The following is a 22,103-nucleotide window of genomic DNA, read 5'->3' on the forward strand; positions in this document are numbered from 1 at the left end:
CATAATGCTCATTTTTGGTAGAAATCGATTTTTTTTTAAAATATGTAGACACACAAACCAGCTGTGTGTGTGTGTGTGTGTGTGTGTGTGTGTGTGTGTGTGTGTGTGTGTGTGTGTGTCCTGACCTGATCTGTAAAGCGCTTTGGGAACCGTTAAGGTTGAAAAGCGATAGTCCGTTTATCATTTACTTTCCATTCTCAGGCAGATAATTGTCCAACAAATAAGATGAATACAACTTTATTACATCATTTAACAAAAGCACATTCTTCAAACTCTTCAAACTTGGACCAGGAAAAAGGTAAGTGGACCTTGAGTTAATGTTTTTAGGGTCCAGAAAAAACATCAGATATGTACAGTACAGTATTTAATTGGAGCTATTGGTGAGATCATAGAAAATGGCACCTTGGATTCATATGATTTCACTGAATCACTGTAAAAAGCACGTTGGGGCTGCAATTATAATTATTTTCTTTATTTATTCACCTTCATTGTTTGTCTATAAAATGTGAGGAAACAGTGACAGACGTCCATCACAGCTTCCCAGAGTCCGAGGCCACGACTTCTAACGTCTTGTTTTGTCCCACCAGCAGCCCAAAACACAAAGATATCCAGATTACTGAGACATAAAACAGAGACACTGAGAAGCTGACACCAGAGGTTGGTTGGAATAAATCATTAATGAATTATTGCTGATTTATTTTCTGTCGATTGACTAATCCATTAATCGACAGGTATAGATTATACATGTGACACTGCTGTACAGTGTGGAGGCGGAGTTAAGATGTATATTTTAAGGTGAAAGAGATTAAATAGCTCTTATTAAATAAAACCTTTCTTCCCTCAGATAAGCAACAGACACTTACAGTAAGTCCACACAGCATCTCTTCACAGCACAGCTCTCTGTCTAATTCCATCGTCATCGTCATGATATTTACTATGAGGAAGGATTTTACAACTATGAAAAGTTACCACAGCTGCGATCATTTTATCCTCCGACCTGTGGATCTGAACAGAATTACGCTGCACAGGAATCTGCACGTCTCTACTACAACTGTTAGATGCAAAACTCATGACATTCCCATCAGCCTCGGCTGTGTTTCCTGCTAATTAGCAGACGTTAGCATGCTAACACACGAAACTAAAATGGTGACCATGTTAAACATTATACCTGCTAAACATCAACATGTTAGCATTGTCATTGTGAGGAAGTTAGCATGCTGATGTTAGCATTTAGCTGTGCCCAATACAGCCTCACAGAGCCAGTTAGCCTTTTAGCTCAGGCTAAAAGGCTAAACAAACCAAACATGAACATCAGAAACTAAGTGAAATGATTTCACATATGAAAAGGTCGAAAAGAACAACTAAATAACAACAAAGAGAAAATAAAAACAACAAATGAAAGAAAAATAAAGAAATCTCTGGACTGATGAGTCAGCAGGAGGACAGGTGCAGCTGATCAGGTTAAATTCAGAGACTTTTCTCTTTAAGAAATAAACAACATCCTGAATATCATCATCCTCTTCATCTCTAACTGCTCTGTTCCACTGTCACACAGACCTTCACTGGTGAGATCTTCATCCTCACTTCATCCACAGTGTTAATGTATGGAAACATCCTCTCAGTGAAAGTGTGTGTGAAGGTGTGTATGTGTGTGTTAGTATCAGGATCAGAGAACGACAGCTTTCCTCTGTTCCAGTCCAGATTCACTCTGATCCTCTGGACCTTCTTCTGCACTCGGAGACCAGTGAGTGAACCTGATGATGACTCTGCTGAGTATTCACCTCTAACGAACAGTATTCCCCAGAATCCAGACAGTATGTCTTCCTTCCTCTGGACAGACTCTGCTAACACACCCAGGAACCAGTCTGTACTGTCTCCAACCTCGACGTCCCAGCTGTGAGTCCCTGAGTTAAAGCCCTCAGAGCCCAGGACAGACCAGTATATATAAATCCTCTCTGGATTGTCAGGAAGCTGCTGTGTCTCTCCTGCTCTCACACTGATCAGGTCTTCAGACAGGGTGAGGTCTGGATTAGCAGTGTTTGGGTCCAGAATCACAGGAGTGTAGGAGACCATCTCCTTCATCTTGTTCCAGATGTTGAAGGTCAGGTTGCCCAGGTGTTTGGCCTGGTCTATCAGAGCTCCTGAGGGCAGCTGTGGATCATCCAGCAGGAGGCGCTGCTGGACTCTTTCCACTGCAGCCTTGTAGTTGTGCAGGAAGGAGCCGTCTTCAGCTCTCAGCTCCTCCTCTGTGGCTCTGACTGTGTCTGAAAGAGCTGCTATCTCTCTGCTCAGAGCCTCCATCTTCTCCTTCATCATCTGGCTCTTCTGCTCCTCTTCCTCCCTCAGTGCAGCCATCCTGGCCTCCTCTTCCTCTTGTAGAAACTGGTGAAGCTTCTTAAACTGCTCCTTAATCTGCGTCTCTGTGTGTCGGGCCTGGACCTTCATGTGTTCGGCTGTTTCATCAAACTTCACTTTAACTTCTTCAAAAACCTTTAACTTCTCCTTTAAGGGCTCCAGAGTTTCCTGAAGTTCCTTCTTGTGTTGTCCTGCAGCTTCATCGATGGGTCTGAATCTGTGGTTGGTGTGTTTTTCTGAATCTCTGCAGACGAGACACACTGGCTGCTGATGGTCCAGACAGAAGAGTCTGAGTTTCTCAGAGTGCAGACAGCAGAGAGCCTCTGAAGCTCTCTGACCTCTCTCCTGTAAGAAGGCCTCACACAGCGTCTTTAACACCAGGTTACAAGGTGGTTCAGTCCTTGAAGATCTTCTCTTACAAACTGGACACTCGTGTGTTGGTTTGTCTGTCCACCAGCTCTTCAGACAGTCTTTACAGAAGCTGTGGCTACATGACAGAACAACAGGGTCTCTAAAGACCTCATGACAGACCGCACAGCAGAGATCCTCCTCTAACCTGGAAGCCATTTTGTCTCTACGAACTTCACTGAAGTTTACTTTCACTTTGAGTCCTGTTTTTAGTCAAACTCACATTCAGTGTGTGGAGTGTCAGCAGGTGTTGTAGTTTCCCACTTCTCTCTCCTGGAGCTGAACTCACTCAGAGGAAGTTGTTAGTTTGGTCTGAAGGTGAATCTGATCGTCTGTTCTTCGGTCTGTGTGTCTCTCTTTAGTGACGAAGAATAACAGACTGTTTCCTGGTTTGTCTCAGGTGAGTCAGGTGAGGGGCGGAGCTCTGTCAGACCTCCTCTGCTGAATGCTGCTGCTTCACATGTAACACAGCGGTGTGTTTCAGTCCAAAGAACTGATTCATAGCTGGATATGTAGACTGATGGTGTGCAGCAGGCTGCTGATACTGTGTTTATGTTCAAAAGTACTTTGAATGTAGTTTGAACGTAATGGAGGAGTTTAAATATAGTAATATAGTGAAATCCTGGGGATATTGTGGGAATGGGGTAGTATGTACCATAAGGGGTGCCATGGAATGGGTCGCATGGAATAATGTAAGAGGTACCAGGAATACTGCAGCTAAGGTGAATGGTACCATGGAATGTCCTGGATGATACTGTGAGACAGTGTAGGTCAGTGGTTCCCAGACTTTCTCTTAAGGGACGTCTATTTTACCATCGTATACACGCTCACACCCACATACAATTACAAGAAAGGGGAAAAAGTAGCCTTCTGCTTTTGAAATATCTTTATGTACATTTCATTATATTCATTGCATAAAAAACAATAACAGCACAGAAAAATTGACTGTGCAACACATGCGGGACGTTTGTGTAAAACTAACTGAAATGCATCAGACGATTTTTCCTTTTATCTTTAGAAACACAACTCTATGTCTGCGTTATGACTTTCTTTTAATTTCACCATCATACATATATTTTAATAGTCCAAGCGGCCCGGCTTTATAATAAATAGAGAGAGATAAAAACTTCTAAAATAACCCTTAAATTTAGTTGTCTTCTTCTCAGAAATGAATTAAATACATGTATATTATATTTTATATATCTAAAAATACACCCTTAAAATCAAGAGAGCTTCACGACCCCTCATGGAGCTATGGCAGCCCATGATGGGGGTCAGGACCCCCAGGTTGGGAACCACTGATGTAGGTGACAACAGAACATTACATGGAACGGGTGCCCAGGAATAAAGTAGAAAAGTTTTATCATGTTTCCATTCCATATTTCCATATTACCATGTAATATTGTGCACCATGTACTCATGTAGGGAGGGGGTACCAGGGAACATTCTTGTTCTCGATCAATGTAATTTTAAATTGTTTGTTTGTTTTCATTGTTGTTGTTTTTGTGTGGAGCCCCGAAGACTAGCGACCACTTTGCGGCAGCTAATGAGGATCCAAATGAAGAATAAAGAATAAAGCCTCAGCTGTAAGTAAAAGTACAATATTTCCCTCTGAGATGTGGTAAAGTAAAGTACAAGTACCTCAAATGTGTACATAAGTACAGTACTTGAGTAAATGTAGTTAGTTACATTCCACCACTGGCAGTAATATTAAAACAAGCTCACTTCAGTTAATATTGGCTCTTTTGACAGCAGCCATGTTGGAAATCGGACTGACACTAATAAAGTGAATCTTCAATCTTCATAATGCTCATTTTTGGTAGAAATCTATTTTTTAAAAAATATGTAGACACACAAACCAGCTGTGTGTGTGTGTGTGTGTGTGTGTGTGTGTGTGTGTGTGTGTGTGTGTGTGTGCACTCCTTCCCTCGAGCTGTAACAGCTTTACTTGTTGTGATTTGTTAGACGTGACTAAGCTCCGGCTGCAGGACATGTATAACCGAATACCAATACTTTCCAGGAAGAGGTGTGTGTGTGTGTGTGTGTGTGTGTGTGTTTATCTGCCGGTAAAAGGAGGGCGACACTCAGAGATTTGGTTGTTTTCATAAATACATTTGGCTTTTACACAGCATCTGATTGGACAGAAGTGTGGGTAATGACCGTCTTCCCGTCGGTGTTGACTTGTGGAAGGTCGACCAGGCGGAAATCTCACCACCCTGAGTGATCAGGTATTAATACACATGATGAAACATACTAAAAGTTGGGTGTGGAAGCCCAGTATTCATGTTAAATGATGTGTTGACCGGATCATCAGACCCTCCGACAGGTGACACCACTCTCTAACTCTGACCTCACGTACATTTAAAGTGTCTTTAAATCCGACTCTCACCCAAGCAAACAGCAGATACTCGCAGGCCTGACCCAGCTTTATATCTACGTCGCTGTTTATCCAGCTCCACTACTCTCACAAACAGCCACTAATGAGCGACCCCTCTGTTACCAGAGACTTTCCGTGCCCCTTCACCTGTGTTACCAAAGAAAATGGTTTCAATATGAAGTTGTCTGGGAGTGTAAAAGTGCAGCGAGCCTCTCAATAACCAACCCTCCCCCTCTTCACCTGCACCCTTCACACTGAACGCAGCCCTCCTGTGTACAACACCACTCGCTAACATCCTCAGCTAACAACATGCTAGCTACAAATAACATCTAACAACATGTTAATCTAGTTAGCATGCTGCCTGACCCACCAAACAAGCAGTCTTCATCAGCTGCTTCACCTTAGCAAGCAACAAAGCTCCCACTGTGTGTCTGTAACATCACCTAACACCATCAGCTAACACCAGCTAACAGTTAGCGTGACTGTAATGACTTTCAGTTTATTAGATTCATTTGATTGAACTGGAAATGTTAGTTTTGTTGTTGCATCTTCAAATCTCAGGAATAAGCTTGAAGATGTCCCCTCTTAGCTGAAACTGTAGTTATTAATCTATCCGGCGTCTTTACACGGTGAATGTCCATCGTACTCATCATTTCTACAAGTCGTCCAGCATGAGCAAAACAAAATGTGAACCAACATCACGTCTTTATGTTTATAACCACCACCACGTTTTCCCCTTTGGATTCTTGGCTCATTTTCAAAACATATAGGTGTTTTCATGAATTATTTACATTTAAACCGAGATATCATGAATTCACAGCTCTGTTGATGACATTTTTAAAAGGGCGAAAAAAGAGTTTAATAAAGAAAATACTGTGATAGTATTTGTAATGTCAGACGTTTCCTGGAGGACTCGTTCGTGGGACTGGTTTCCCACAGATTTGGTTCTCACACGTCCAAAGCATGTGGAAACATTTAGAGCTGGCAGCTTCAAATCACCGTGTCCTCCGTCACCCCTGAACACCACCCTGAGAGGGCTTTGAACCCGGTCGCAGAGGTCAGAGGTCGGATGAGAGGGCTGAGCACCAGGATGGAGCCCAGGCCTCCCAGAAACAGCAAACACAAGCAGCACACAACATTATCAAGTTCATAGTTTCATTTCCATATGTAGGTCTTTAAATGTGACTTCATGAGAAAGTTATCGACCCAAGAATAAATAAACAATAATAAACAAACCACTGACCATGATTGGTCTCAAAGTAAATTAAGCGTTTTTGGATTGAATAACTTCCTAAAAGTAATTTATTCCCATTTGATGAGTTGTAGGTTAAATAATAAAAAATGGATTCTCTTTTCTTTATCAGATTAAAGATACAAATAAATCACCAGTCTAACTTCAAATCCCTTTATTTGTTATTGAAAAAGGGATTAAAGACATTTTTTTTTGCCTCAGGTGAAATCTCTGTGGCACGCAGGACGTGATGTGATTTAGAATGAGCAGTTACAGTGACGGCAGCTGAACAGATGAGAAAAGAGCGCCACCTACTGAAACCTAACAGAAAACATTATAGTGCAAGTTAATAGTGCTGCCTTTAGGCTCCAGGGAGGGCAATGTTAGTCCACCACTTTGGTTCAGACTGAAATATCTCAGTGATTAGTGGATTGATTGTCATGAAAGTTTGTACATCAAGAGGATGAATCCTCTGACTTCCTCGAGCGCCACCATGAGGTTCACATTTGTGGTTATGAGTGAAATGGATGGATTGTGATGAGATGTGGTTCAGACCTTCATGGTCCCCTCAAGGTAAACTGTAGTAACTCTGGTGATCCTCTGACTCTTCATCTAGCGCCACCATCAGGTCGACATGTTCATGTGTCCAGCACTTTGGTTTATGACCAAATACCTGCAGAACTGATGACGTTCATCAGCCTCAGCTGGACTTTACTAATTAGCATATGTTAGCATGCTAACACCTGAGAGATGGTGAACATCAGCATGTTAGCATGTGGACATGAGCTTCATATAAGAATAAATATTATATAAAAGGGCAACAGACTACTGTCAACCTAAATCAAATCATTAAGGAAATAACAAAAACTAGTATTTCAAGCATTTTGGCAAAAATGGTTTGGCTTTATACCAAATGTTAGCATGCTAATATGATAAACTAAGATGGTGAACATAGTAAACATCATACCTGCACAGCATGTTAGCATTGTCATTGTGAGCATGTTAGTATGTTAATGTTAGCATTTAGGCTGTAGACTCTTAGTCTGTTAAGTTTAAGTGACTTGACAGAAGAAAATTGAAGATGGAAATCAGGAAAAATAAATCAACAATAGCTCCTGACTACATGTGACAGCAGTTTAGTTGCAGTTTAAAGACGACACCTTCGGTCTGGGAACTAGTGACGGGCATTTTTCAGATATTTGGTGGCATTTTATGGACGATTAATCAAGAAAGTAATTAATGGATAATCAAAATGATTGTTAGTTGCAGCCCTAGTGCAGCAACAATGAGGTTGAGTCTAATCTGGTGACACAGCAGTGCATCTTATCTTTGGCTGTCAGGTCCCTCAAAGTTCATTAACTCCTTGTGTGCCTTTGGTGTAGAGATGAAACGACGTCCAGGCCTCAGTGAAGAAACCAACCTTTTTGTGAAACATCTTTGTGTTGTATATTTTTTATTTGAGTCAATAACTATGTTTGAATGACACTCTTCATCTCCCACCTGTTGTCCCAATCAGCCAATCAGGACACGCCCCTGAATGAACACATAAAAAGACTCTTCTGAACCCTCGTCTGAACCCTGATGAAGACCTGCTGAGGTTTTTTAACTGTCTCATGAACATGTAACTCATAAAAACACACGTTGACGTGCTCCTGCGCCTCCTCGAGTGAGAGCCTGAAGTTTTCTCCTCTGTGCACGTTTGAAAAAATAGTTTTTGTGATGAAGGTGAACCGATTGTTTAAGGTTGTGGAAATAAAAGCGAGGTCGTGACATGACCTGAGAATATCACATCGTATGAAGACTAAAGGAAAGTGTGTTTGTGTAACTACAAATCAATCAAGTCTATTTTCTGTTTGCATAATGTGAAACATGCCTTTTCTGTTCGACGGCCAATCCCTCTGTTTTCATCAGTCCTCTCTCTGATCTCCTTTTATACCTCTGACACACACTCAGATTCACAAACAGTCTCATGTTTGTTTTGTCTTAATCGTCTGTTTGTCGAGTGTCTTGTGAACATTGTGATTGTGAAACGTGTCTTGAGTGAACTTTATACATGAGAGCAGCAGAGCAGAGATGTGGCCTCAGACTGACTGCAGTCCTCTCCTGTGTCCGCACGAGAAACATCGTACACATCGTTCAAAATCAACAAGTTAGATTCATAGATACGGGAATATAAACACATCCTGTACATAACAGACGTTCACACTTTCAGTAACTACATTAAGTGAACGTTGTGTTGTCTGACAGAACATGAGAGTGACAGATGAACCACTCGACACTGAGCTTTAACATTGTCACAGCCACCGGAGGGAGACCACACAGGATCTAAAGTGACTCAAACAATATTTTATATTTATATAATAAATCTGTTGTCTGCAATTCTGAATGTATGTGTGGTGACATCAGGTCAGATGGCTCCGCCCATCTCTACCTGCAGGCAACCTGCAGGGGGAAAAAAACACAAGGAAAACAAAACTACAACATAAAAGTTTTTAATTTAATCAAGTAAATGTAACAATACCACAATGTAAAAATGCTTACAAGTAAAAGTAATGCATTCAAAATTCAACTTAAAAGTACATTACATGTATTACCAACATCAGTAGTAGCAGCAGTACTTAAAGTATCAAAAGTAAAAGTATTTATAATGCAAAATGGGCCCTTTTAGTGAATTAAATTATGATGCCTTAAAGGTCCCGAAAGACGATATATTTTTAAAATCTTATGCACACAAGATAATAATTTGTACTTATTATTATTATTATTATTATTATTTATTATCGTGTGCAACACCATAAAGAAATATGAGACGCAGCGCGTCCCCCCGCCCTGCCTAATTAAACTGCATATGGAGATCCGATCACCACGTGGGCACAATCGAGATGACGAGACCACTTATTAAAACCAGGTGTTGTTAATTATTATTATTATTAAGTATTGTGGTCTCACATATGATGAGAAACGAGACGCACCATGAGCTGCAGGATGTTTCCAGAGAGCTGCAGAGTGTGAAGTCCCTCAGAGACACTCGGTGGTTTCTCTGAGGCTCCTTCTAAGAAGGAAGTGCTGGCTTTTTCTCATCAGTCAGGTTTGAGCTGGAGGATGTTTGCACCGCGGTGGGCTTGTTGTTTGTGGATTTCCCCCTCATCTTCACACTCTCGTTCATCTCATCAGAAAAACAGCTGCGGGAAATCGATGTTGCTGCATTTACAGTCAGGTGTTTTCTTCTCCAGTGTCTCAGGAAAATACATTTCTTTGTATCTACATTACCTTTATTTACCCGGGTTGTGCATCCAACCATGTGGCTATAACCCCAAACCCTGCTGTGTCACGGAGCTGCTAGCATGTCTGTCAACTAAATAAAGTCATCAATAACTTGTTTGTACTGGAACTTGTGTCATAAACATTTCTTTGTGTTGTGTCATGGTGTGAACTATAATTTATGTTGAGAAAACGTTGATGAAACCACATCTCTGCATTATTATGTAAAGCAAATGTAAATGTGAACAGTGGTACAGCAGGGCCTCCTCTGGAGAACGCTCCACTCTTGTGGTTGTTGTTGTTTATGGAGTTTGTTTGTGGTCATTGTTAAATGTGGGTCACCGCCGCAGCAGCTTTCCGCCAGGATCTTTGTTCCCGAAGCTTAACGTCCGACTCACGCCGCAAATTAACTTCCAGGGAACAGCTTCATGTTCCCACTGAAGTCTGATTGAATCTGAGAGTTGGTTCCTTTTCAATAACACATTTAAACTTTTACTTAAAGTTTACACAGTTTTTAGCACTTCTAACTTCTTAGTCTTCTTAGGTTGCTGTTGTTAATCCCAACTGGACCACCGCCCACCCAGCTTTACAATATTCTTTGTTTTACTGGTTTTAGTGGTTACGGTGTCAGTCGGTCAGTCGCTCGTCCAGACTGAAATATCTCAACAACTCCGACTTCTCATCATCAGGTCAAACTGATGACCTGTAGAACTGAACTGTCACAGAAAGACAAACTAAATGCAGTGAAGTAACCTGATGAATTATCAGCCAAAGCTCTTGAAATGCAGCCTTGAGGTACATCATCATGTCCAACAGAGTGACATTAGACCACCAGGATATATTCATTTCATTTGAGATCATGTGGAAATCTGTCACACACATCTGCCTAATGATGTGAAATCATGTCGGTGACCTGGTTTGTGAACTCAGATACAGAATGTGGATCACCTATGATATAATATATACTTCTGTTGGCAGGACTTCAGCCAAATTTAAGGAGATTCTTTCATTAGATGTAATGCATTTACACCCTTGAAAGAAACATTATTTACTTGTGGTGGAAAGTAAATGTACTAAAGTACTGTGTTAAGTACAATCTTGAAGTACTTGTCCGCCACATTTCAGAGGGAAATACTGTACTTTTTACTGCACTGCATTTATCTGATAACTTAAGCTAATTTGTGGATTCAGAGTAATAATACAAAATATTATCAACAAATAAAATATTGTGTGTGTGGGCGTGGTGGTGGTGGGGCGGGGGGGGGGGGGGGGGGTTATAAAGTAATACTGATAGTAACAGATGAATGTATCAATAATTATAATTTAATAATATACATAATTCTGAAATGGGCCATTCTGCATGAGTACTTTTACTTTCTGTACTTTAAGTATATTTTGATTCTTTTACTTTTATACAATTTTGAATGCATAACTTTTACTTGTACTAGTAATACTCTGTGTATTATAAACTAACTTCCTTCTGTTAGCTGTTATTATACTGCAATTAATAAAGTAATAAAGTGACGACACTGAAGTCAAACTGTGATTGTGAACAGCCGTGTTTGGACTCCATGTTTCCTTGATGCAGAACAGGCTTGATTTCTTGGCTCGTGATCTTTTGGGTACTCAGGAACGAAGACACACCCGACTGAAACATTCCAGGTCGTTCAGTAAGTCAATTACACTGCTGTGATACACGGGGAGCAACGAAAGCTCGTGCTGCCACCTGGTGGCCATCTGTGACAGCTTCTGCTTTTTACATTTTTCATCATTCTTATCAGAACAGGTTGACCCAGAAACACACACACACACAGAGGCGGAGTCTCTGATCTCTAATTAATGACGTGAAACAGTGAAGACTGTTCTGTGTTTCCGTCACGTACCACACACAAACTGCTTTACTGTAACTTCATCAGTGGACAAAAGGAACCAAGTACATTTACTCCAGTACTGTACTTTAGTACAATTTTGAGGTACTTGTATTTTACTTGAGTATTTCCATTTTACGCTTCTTTATACTTTTCTTTTAGGGAAATATTATACTTTTTACTGCCAGCTGCAGTTACTGGTACAGTTTCAGATTTTACATTTAAAAACACAAGACGCGAATTAAACACACCTTATTGTTAAACACTGAACCAGTGGTTCTCAATCTGTTGGGCTAATTCTGATGTAATTATCCAATATTTTAAAGTGCTCAGAAAAGAAGAGAAATGTGAACCTCCATCTGTTGAGGAAGATCATGTGATACAACCAAAAGCTCCACATGAGCTACAGAATGGACGTTTTTGTCAACTGTCAGTTCTGTGAAGAATTGACTGTCAAAAGGTCTTTTATGTTTTATTACTGCAGCCATGTTTTTACTGTTTCGTTGGGTCGTGACATGTTTTAATCTCCAGTGAATCAGAGGAAATACAGACGATGGAGCGGCCTGTTCGCCAAAGAACCACAACTACACCAGAATATAAATGCGTGACTTGAGCATCTACTTTGACTGAAGAAACAATGACAAGTTTTCCAACAAACACAGTTTGCTTCTTTATTGAGTGAAATGAAATCCAGACAGGTGACTTTCAAGGTCACAACACCACAAACACTTGGCATTACAAGTTTGCACGTTCCTGCGATTATCACCTTCTGCAACACAAGAGCTTTGGCAACTTCATTTGTAAACTGAAAATTCAATTTGAAAACAAAAGTCCATGTCGCACAAAAAGGAGGGTGAAAATCAAAACTAATGAGAAATAGTTGGTGGTAATTTGTTTCTATCAGTTTTAGTAAAATGAGGAGAAAGCTCAAACAGGGGGCGGGGAGATGGAAACATTTCAACCTCGGTTAAAATCAGTTAGCGTTGTACATTTCAAAGACAACTTTCATGCCTGATCCATTCTTCTGCCCACTACTGACATTCCTTCGAGGCCACCTTTTGCCTCAACAACAGAAAAAAAATCCTCCTGACCTTATTATTTCATTATGATATTATAGTAATAATATTATTCTTTTTCTAGGTGTACATCATCTCAGCCATGTGTGACATCTTCTTGGGGATGTAGAGATAATACTCCATGTAGCCAGAAAGGTCCTCTATTGTGATGTCGTCGACGTAGGCTCGTGCCTGCTCCGAACACGAGCGAGGGGAGCCCGACGACGATGAAGGTGACGAAGCTGCGGCAGCGTTACTGTTGGTGCTCAGTGTTCTGGGGGGGTCCACGTGGGTCGGCAGGCTCCTCTCGCACTCGGAGATGACATTGCGGAGCCCCGTGAAGGAGTAGACCTCCACGCCATGCCAGCCCTGATGATTGGACCGGCACTGGCACTGAGATTCAGCCCCCTGCCTGCTCTCTTCTGGGGAATCTGAACTATTTCTCCAGCCACAGGAGCAGGGAGTGTGGGGGCCTTCTGCAGAGCCGCTACTGTGGAGCTCGGATAAAGCTCGGAAGTCAGCGGCCTCTGCAGGTCCGGATATTCGAGGTGCTCCAGCTCCAGACTCTGCTCCGTCACAGGCACTTTTCTCTGGGCCACTCTCCTCGCTGGACTGGGCATCTCTAGAGCTGCCTCCATCCTGCCTGGATGATGTTGCAACAGTAGTAATAACAGCGGGGATCTCTTGCAAGGACGGCGAGGAAACCGCTGATCCAATATGTGTCTCATACCCAGCACAAGATCCAAAAACCAGAGGGGAGATGTGGCCGGGAGTGCCTGAAGAAGAGAGCTCTTTCTGGGCCGGGACAGCTACAGAGGAGGCTGTTCTTCCGTCGACTGCAGGACGAGGCTCCACAGGCTCCGGCACGGCCAGGCGCTGATGCTTCAGGCAGCCACTAGGGGTGGACAGGGCAGAAGCCGCAGTGGTGCTGCAGTAGGTGAACTTCGGAGGGTGGAGGATGGGGGACTTGGACCTCCGACGCCGCTGGGTTCTGGATGCTCCTCTAGAAGTTTTCCTCATACAGCTAATGATGGAGGGAAGAAGAAGAGGAGGGAAGGAAGAGAAATAAAGGAGAGATAATCTTAAAAAAAATTCTTAAATAATCTTAAACTCTCTCTCTTTCTCTAATTAAACTACGTCTACACCAAACGAGGTTTGCCCACGCTACTGTTTCCAGCTCATTTTCTTAAAAACAATCAAATCTCTTCTTCTCCTTTTCAACAACTGTATCACAGCCAACAGCTGGTGACGAGTGGGAGACCGTCTGACCAAATCAACATGAATACAGGTTAATGACAACAGCTCTGCGATCGGCTGTATTGAGTGATTACAGAGAAAGTCAGAGGCAACAGAGAGTTGTCTCAACTCTACTGTCACACAGTTGACTGGGCATGTAAAACACAGCCAACCCGTTAAACCTCCGTTCTGTCTCCTGCTGCTCTCTGTGGTCACAGTCAACATGATGCAGTCAAATTCATGTTATAGTTGATCTCATTTACATATTCATTCACTCACATTTGGACATACTCTAAGACTCTAAAGACGGAGAGGTGCTCCTCCAGGCTGGACGCAGGCAAACGCGCCGTGTGATAAATTCCTGCAGCCGTTTCTTTTATGCAACACGTTTACGTTTGCTTTGGTCTCGACAGGAACAGAATCAACCAATCCACTTGCTTGACACGCAGGTCAGCACAACACGTTCTTGAGATTTATAAGGCATCCTTCACTGTGTAGGTTCACAGAGATGTTTACGCCGTCAAATGGGGTGGATGGTGGTGATGGGAAAGATGCCCGTTAACGACCTGCGAGCATTCCCATCATCAAGACGTTGTATGATTACAGAGTTGCTTGTGTGAGGATTACAATACTGATAATAAAACACCATTTTCATTACATTTGGGTTTAATAACACTGACACGTTCATATTTGTTTGGTTTTCAGGCACTTTCGTATTATTAAGTGCTGATGTTGACGTAAACACTTTTTACAAGTTGTGGCATTACGTGCAACATATTCATGGTACATAGCTCTGAGTTTTGATTTCCTAATTACGATTTAAGCCTCCTGATAAATATGGCAACATATTTATTAGCAGGCTGCTTAAATTGCTCATAAAATTATTTTTTGTGTATGTAAGAACTTAGTATTTTGTACTTGTACCATATAAAGCTACAAATAATACGACTGATGTTGGTACATTAAGTGTACAGTATGTTGTGGAGCATTTTTAACATAGTCTGTGTTTTGAATGTACTATGAGCCACCTAAAATGTTTTCTGCTGACACAGAAAAGACCCGTCTGGTCCTGCCCGACGACACTAGTTTACAAGATCAGCCAGTCCGCATGTTAAGAAAGGCCAAGCGTAAAGTTTGAACACTTTGTTGTGTTCCACTGAAGGCCTGAGCTGTTGTTAGTTTGCAAATATAGTTTTTAACTTCATCACGTCACAACTGTCATTGAAACAACACAATTAAAATAATAAGAACATGGCTTTATAACTCAGTGATGTAAGAGAAAGTTGACTGAGCACATTTGCATTTTTTAAAGACTGCCTACTTCTTCACTACCTGAATATTGAATTAAGCCTCCTGTTCACAAGACGACACATCTACCAACTGAGCAGTGACCACCTCAACTCACCCATGCCAGTTGTCCTTCGGGCAGCTGAGTTTGGGCTTCGCTCCGCTGGTGTCAAGACAAGCACGTGATGTTACTCTGGGAGCCAACGCCTCCGAAACACTCACAGCTCCAGGTAAACTGGAAAGAAGAGAGAAACATATTTCCTACATCACATGACAGCAGCAGAAAACAAGAAGCTGGTGGTTCAGTCAGTCAGCTGTTTTTACCTCTCAGCATCAACCCTCAGCTTCTTAAACGCCGTCTGCAGTGTTTCCTCTTCACAGTCCTTCCCTCCTGCCTCCATGGTGGGAGGAGGCCGCTCTGACCAGCCACCCAGCTACAACACAAACACACAACAGCAATTCATCACTGAAATATGGATTATCATGCAGTTGTGGGCTACTCGTTGGCTTAAATTCTTTGCCAACAAATCTTGCAGATTAAATATCAGGAATCTGAGTTGGAATCCAATGTTTTCCAAACTGACAGGTTTCCACAACACCTGGCCAAAATGTTACAGCAGTAGTTACAGAGCCCAGATAGGAAGGCTTAATGTGTACACCAACAGTGATTTCCAATGAACAAGTACATTAAAATGGAGATGCTGTCAGGCATATTGATTGGTAATTTGCTCAGTATCATTGTTCAATATGTTGCCCAAGTCACTGACGACTCTGTTTACCACAAGCTGATGGTGCCACAAATATGTTTCTGGAGCCAAACAACACTAAGTGTGGTTTAAATGGTAACGTTAGCTAAATAATTATGATGTTGGGAGTTTACCACAGAAGTCTACATGAACTGACAGTTTTACTCAATAATAGCAACCACTGCTTGTAAACAGTGGATTTTATTAGCACTCCCACCCTATTGGCTAATACTAGTTACTGTGGCTCCTAAGCTAACTGGCTAGCTGGCCACAGGACGTCGTTTTAACGGTTCTGAACCGTTAAGAAACCTTTTCAAAACACGGGAGGTAATACTCACGGTTCAGGATATCCTGGTCGCAGTACAGAGAGATATACCCAGAGCATAAAGGGTGTTTCCCTCGCAACAGGCCCTTGGATGTTGACTAGCCAGCGAGGCTAGCGACAGCTAAGGCAAGCTAAAGGGACTGACAGGCTAGCTGTCGCTAGCTTGAAGGCTAGCTCCGCGTTAATGTCTCCGCGAAAACACGACCTGTGCCTTTATTAAAAGACCCCGCCTGGATGGCTGGACTCGTATTTCGAAATCACTAACGAATGAACATAAATAGTAAACAACAACAGAGGTGAACAGCGCAGATGTTAAGGCCTAACGTTAGCTTAAATCGCGACTTTTCTTTCTTCACCCTTGTTTACAGTCGAACCCGTCGCAGTGACTCTGCAACAACGCGCAGCTCTGCTGACGTAACCAGCCACCCTGACGTCACTCTCTGCTGTTTGCACTGCTCCATGCAACTTAGAAAATGTCTTCATCATATCTCACAGCGCAGCCCAGCAGGACACGGCTCGATATAATAACATGGCATGAGTTTTCATATGAATGTCTTTGACATGGTTTGTAGGCCAAGGACGTGGAGTCTGAATGGGGAGCACAGTATTACATCACTGTTATATAACAGGCATCCAGACAGCCGAGTGCTGTGGAGAACAAAGCTCGGCACCGTCAATTGGATCCATATGAGAACCTCTCTCCTCTCAGAGGCACATAGCCCAGCCATCAACTAGCCTACCAGCCACAGTAAATTACTATTGATAAATGTAGCCCCAAGTATCCAGTGGTGGAAAGTAACTAAGTACATTTATTCAAGTACTGTATTTAAGTACAGCTTTTAGGTACTTGTACTTAACTTGAGTATTTCCATTTTATGCTACTTTATACTTCTACTCCACTACAGTTCAGAGGGAAATATTGTACTCAACTACGTTTATTTGATAGCGGTAGTAGTAGTAAATTAGTTCATCATTAAAGTGATGCTTATACATTAATTATTATCCAGTAATATAATGTAGGCTATATAATTCTGAAATGAACCATTTTGCATAATGATTGTATAGTATAGTATTTCTACTCTGGTTTTGCAACTTTTACTCAAGTAAAAGATCAGGTAATTGGGCACATTCTGGCAAATAGATTAAATCACACCCTCAAAAATCGATATGAAATACATAATCAATGAGTCGTTGAATAATAAACGACCTCTGAGGCGTTCATAGTATTTCAAAAGATCTTAGGCTAAGACAAGATATATTTGCTGAAATCCAGCTCAACACACAAACAAGGCAACAGCGCCATCAAGTGATAATACAGGAAAAGAGTAATACATTTATATGAAGAGGAAACGTTTTGCGTAAATATTATTAAACATGAAAGTCAGTTTCTGAGTGAATCTGCAGGTTTTAAATTAATAAGAAACAGTCTGAGGTCGCAGTTCACAGACAGAATACATCATATCAATACAGAAAACTATTTATGGCTTGTATGCCTTCCCATATGTAAATATTAGTATCTAAACTATCAATAGGCGTGTCCGTGTTTGGCATTTCTTTTCCCCCCCGTCATAGACACCTGGACAATTTCCTAATGGAATAGTATCAAAGTGGGACTACTCAATTAAAAACAATCATTCTTATCATAAAGGTAACTACTTTTATCACTCCCACAGATATTATATATTTTTTTGTAGAGTGTACATTGAAGTGCGGCAGGTTACTGGACACCTGGAGTAATCTATTCCAGATTTCAGCACGGGGGAGGACCCTTGTGCATATGATTGGATGATTTTTTTGTAATTATTTATTTTCTATTTATTTTTCCTTATTTTCTCTTTAATTATTAGTTGATTTTGTTTCTTATGTGTCCCTTTTCTCTGCCACCTGTTATACGATTCAAGCTGCACCATTGTGAACTGGATTCTTTAGTTTTTTAAATAAACAGAAAATAAAACGAACATTATGAAACACAGTTCTTCTTTCATAGTTATTCTGCAAATCCTCTTTGAGAACACGGGGCGGATGTGGGCCAATCAGACGGCGCCAACTGGACGTTGTTCCCGGAATGTTCTGTCTTCGTCCAATCAGAGGAAAATGCGTGGAAGACTACAGGAAGAGTCGGACTTCTTGACCAATAAGGTGCCGGCATAGTGTGACGTGTCGCTGGAAAGCACGTACAATCAGGAACGCCTGCGTGCTCACTTTACCGGCGTCTGTACTGAAGCGTTAGCGACTCATGAGTACGAGTCACACACAGAGCTAAGTCTCCTCTTCCAGCGGTGGTTACAGAGTTTTCCGTCACTTATTCGTGCCGAAATGTTGTGTTTAAGCGGGTTGTCGGTGGCTCTCGCGCTCTCTCTGGTGCCCGGTTCCTCTGAAGCCCTGAAGGAAGGAGAGTGTGAAGGTAGGTCTGTCTGCTAGCTTCAGTTAGCTACAACATCAGCTGAATGGCTGGCTAGCTCCAGCAACTTTTAAAATATTACGGTAAGTGGAAATGTCCGGTCCAGAGCCTAGAGCCTGTAAAGTGTAGAAGAAGCTGGTAATGATGGGAGATCGTTTTTAAGCGGTAGGGCAACATATTTTTATGATGCTGACATATTTCCATAGTGTTCTTAAAAAACATTCTCCCAAAGCCACCAGTTGGCTGCTTACAAACAGCGTTTAGTCATAAAATCCTGCGACTGGAATGAAAATCGGCCTCAGAACAGCCCATGTCCACTTGAACGAAGAAGTAAACAGACATTTAAATGAACCATGATCATTTAAGGATACATGTAACTCCAGCACAGTGTTATGCGATGATGATAACAACTGCAGAGGTGCAATTAGCGATTATTTTCATATTTATTAATCTGCCGATTATGTTCTTGATTAATTGTGTGTCTGTAAAATGCCAGAAAGATGAGAAATGACCAGATTGTAATATCTCAGAGTTGAAGGCACCTTTCAAGTTGCTTGTTTTGCCCAACCATCAGTCCCACACCACACATTTTAAGTTTCCTATCATATAATGACGAAGAACAGTAGCAGCTTCTCACATTGGAGCTGAAGCACTTCATGTTTGGCATTTTTGCTGGAAAAAAATAAATAATTTAATTGAATATCAAAATAAGTCTGATTGATATTCTGTCGATCGATTAATCGCCTGATTGTTTCAGTTCTAGATGTTCTATTGATCTATCTCCCAGTTTCAAACCCACTTTTGGTGCCTCAGGTACCAACGTTTATTCAGTCACCGTTTGAAAACTAGAATACTTTGTGGATTTTGTTCTACAAAAGGAAAGAGACAAGAAATTCCTTGTAGTGAACCATCGTGTCAAACTCAAGAAAAAAAGAACATTACAGATATCGAAAAGTCAGTTTGTATTTGCTGTTTGTTGGCATCAACATTAAGAAGATTATGGCAGGTAAACGTTTATCACCAGGTGGTGCATTCAGGACAGGAAATGAGCACATCACACATCCAAGTATTTGAACATAGTTGGCTTCAGGTGGACGTCTTTGTTATCAGTGCCTGATGTGGATCAACAGCTGTTACTGGACGATCATTTCTATATAACCTAATGTAACTCTCTTTTTTTCAGCCAACTAACCAGCTTTAGAAAAGCTTACAAACCACCACTCAGAAAAAAAAAAATCACCCAACGTTGGCTAATGGCTTGTGTTCATTTTTTTCTTGTCAGGTTAACATCTCCTACAATCACTGCCTCTGGAAAGTTGTTTAATCTGTATTGTCCTCCTTGATTCAGTGTGTGTGACCTTCCTCGGGAAGTTTTACCAGTCACTGAAGGACAACAACATAAACTTCAACAGCGCAGACATCGAGAAGGCCCTCACAAAGAGCTGCAAAGATGCTAAAGGCAAAGAAAACCGCTTTGTAAGTGCACTACAGATTTAATCACACCTAACAAACTGATCTGTGTATTGCAGCTGCTATCAAATACATTGAAAACACCGTAAACAAAAAGCAGGCTGGTTGTTTAGAGTTTAAGACAGTTGACTGGATTGAGTCTGTCTGTGCTCCCTTTCATGCGTTAGGGGTAGCACATGTTCTGATCTCTTTTGGGTGTTAATAGGTAATGAAAGAATTGATAACTTGTACTTACAACGTTTCAATCCTCAGACCTTCATCAGGTCAAATTCATTCATTTAATTTTAGTGTGCTTTTGGTAAAAGTCAGAGTTTATGGTCTGACCCACATAAACCTTTCCCTGAGTGAAATGCAGCGACCACACAGTAACCGTTACAGAAGAATGCCTTGTTTTTCTGTGTTCGTCACCAGTTATGATTTACTGTCCAGTTACAGTCTGGACTAATGATGTCGATCGGTTATTTCTCCATGAGGTCTTTGGGTCACCAGAGAAGATCATTATAAGTTTCAGTTAACTGCAGCCTGACCTGCTGTCAGTCACAGAATTCGATTTCCCCACAGGGCTCCATGGTGCTGATCAAATGAACTGAACTTCAGGTGTGAAAGCACCACGAGCTCTTGTGACAAAGCCTCCATATTCTTTGGTTGTGATATACGGAGAGTGAGTGGGAAACTGAGAGACACTTTATACAAACAGTGATTTCAAACAGATTTGTGTTCTTCGTCTAGTGTTACTACATCGGAGCAACAAGTGATGCAGCCACCAAGATCATCAACGAGGTGTCCAAGCCTCTCAGCTACCACGCCCCGGTGGAGAAGATCTGTGAGAAACTGAAGAAGAAGGACAGTCAGATCTGTGAACTGAAATATGGTAAGGAGGGAAAACTACTTCTACTTTTTATTTCAAAACACTTCCCTACAACTCTCACAGCCATATATTTACATCTTTCCAAACCATGAGGTCCAGATGCATTACATCACATTCATTTATCACCCCTCGCTGTCTTTCATCCTCTTTCTTTTGAGTAACATGTGTAGACCCTCGCTGGGCCGTAGAATTGATAGAAGATGCAAATTCACAGCATCTGCTTCACAGCGCTACTAGAGGTCCAAATCCACACAGGGCACCTTATTACAGCAGCCAAGTCATCATTTAGTGTCTTTTCTTGTGTGTCCCATGTAGACAAACAGCTGGACCTTACCACAGTGGACCTGAAAAAGCTTAAAGTGAAGGACCTGAAGAAGATTCTGGAGGAGTGGGGCGAGTCCTGCAAAGGCTGCGCCGAAAAGTCCGACTTCATCCGCAAAATCACAGAGCTCATGCCCAAGTACGCCCCTGCAGCCGCCAAAGCACGGACAGATCTGTAATGAGGAACAAAAACAAAGAAGAGACACAACCACACAACTTTGGACTTGACTTGGACCAGACTGCTATCCAGTGAGGAGGAGGAGGAGGAGGAGTTTGTCTCAGTGTTTTGGGTTTTGGAGGTGTACACTCATCTGGTAATCCTACACTGATTCAAGAGTGTAGATATGAGTGTATACACATGGCTGAAGTCCAATTCTACACTTTTACATCACGGGGAGTGAACAGTGTTCATGGGATGCACGGTCGGGGAGGAATTCATAGCACAGGAGCACTGATTAAAGGACATTTGAGCAGGTTTTCTGCTTATATAGTTAATACATTTCACAGCATGTTGGCTAAATAAATTTCATTTGGTTATATTCTACAAAAATGTCAGTATAACTAAATGGTCCATTGATACATTTTAATGGAAATGTCACTGAGCATTGAGCAGCTGTGCTGAAGGAGGTTAAAGTGATGAATGCACCGTGTTTGTCGGCCACCGTACAGACGGCTGTTCACAGACCCACCTCCACCGCCAACGCCACCCGATACATCTCAATGCCAAGATGCTTTTTTGGAAGTCATCATGTATTGAAGAATGTGGTCCGTTTCCTGTAGTGTTCCTCCAACTTTACCTTAATTTCCACGATGTCCTGTCATCCATGACCTGTGCCCCATGCTGAGACTTAAAGGAGACGCTCTCTGTCTTAAAACAATACTGACATGCCCACA

At 41.7% G+C, this 22,103-nt stretch overlaps 3 protein-coding genes across 4 annotated transcripts; 1 reads left to right on the forward strand and 2 right to left on the reverse strand.

The window, feature by feature from the left end:
• Positions 1-221: 221 nt before the first annotated feature.
• LOC139282323 (nuclear factor 7, brain-like) lies at positions 222-4,869 on the reverse strand. Of its 2 annotated transcripts, XM_070901952.1 has the most exons (2): positions 4,843-4,869; positions 222-2,904 (listed from the first exon to the last, which is right to left on the reverse strand). In XM_070901952.1, the coding sequence occupies exons 1-2, from the start codon at positions 4,867-4,869 to the stop codon at positions 1,528-1,530; spliced, it is 1,404 nt and encodes a 467-aa protein (XP_070758053.1). In that variant the 3' UTR covers positions 222-1,527. The 2 variants fall into 2 exon arrangements, with proteins under 2 accessions (XP_070758053.1, XP_070758054.1); XM_070901953.1 differs by lacking the exon at positions 4,843-4,869 and having other exon boundaries at positions 222-3,142.
• A 7,276-nt stretch (positions 4,870-12,145) lies between these two features.
• On the reverse strand, positions 12,146-16,514 carry oser1 (oxidative stress responsive serine-rich 1). Its single transcript, XM_070902700.1, has 4 exons — positions 16,163-16,514; positions 15,403-15,512; positions 15,197-15,313; positions 12,146-13,579 (listed from the first exon to the last, which is right to left on the reverse strand). Exons 2-4 carry the CDS (start codon positions 15,477-15,479, stop codon positions 12,637-12,639), a joined length of 1,137 nt encoding a protein of 378 aa, XP_070758801.1. The 5' UTR covers positions 15,480-15,512; positions 16,163-16,514; the 3' UTR covers positions 12,146-12,636.
• Positions 16,515-18,465: 1,951 nt separating this feature from the next.
• On the forward strand, positions 18,466-21,992 carry manf (mesencephalic astrocyte-derived neurotrophic factor). The gene is made up of 4 exons (XM_070903198.1): positions 18,466-18,553; positions 19,899-20,026; positions 20,750-20,891; positions 21,204-21,992. The coding sequence occupies exons 1-4, from the start codon at positions 18,466-18,468 to the stop codon at positions 21,386-21,388; spliced, it is 543 nt and encodes a 180-aa protein (XP_070759299.1). The 3' UTR covers positions 21,389-21,992.
• Positions 21,993-22,103: the final 111 nt, after the last annotated feature.

Source organism: Enoplosus armatus, chromosome 3, assembly GCF_043641665.1.
Source record: "Enoplosus armatus isolate fEnoArm2 chromosome 3, fEnoArm2.hap1, whole genome shotgun sequence".
Lineage (NCBI taxonomy): Eukaryota > Metazoa > Chordata > Actinopteri > Centrarchiformes > Enoplosidae > Enoplosus > Enoplosus armatus.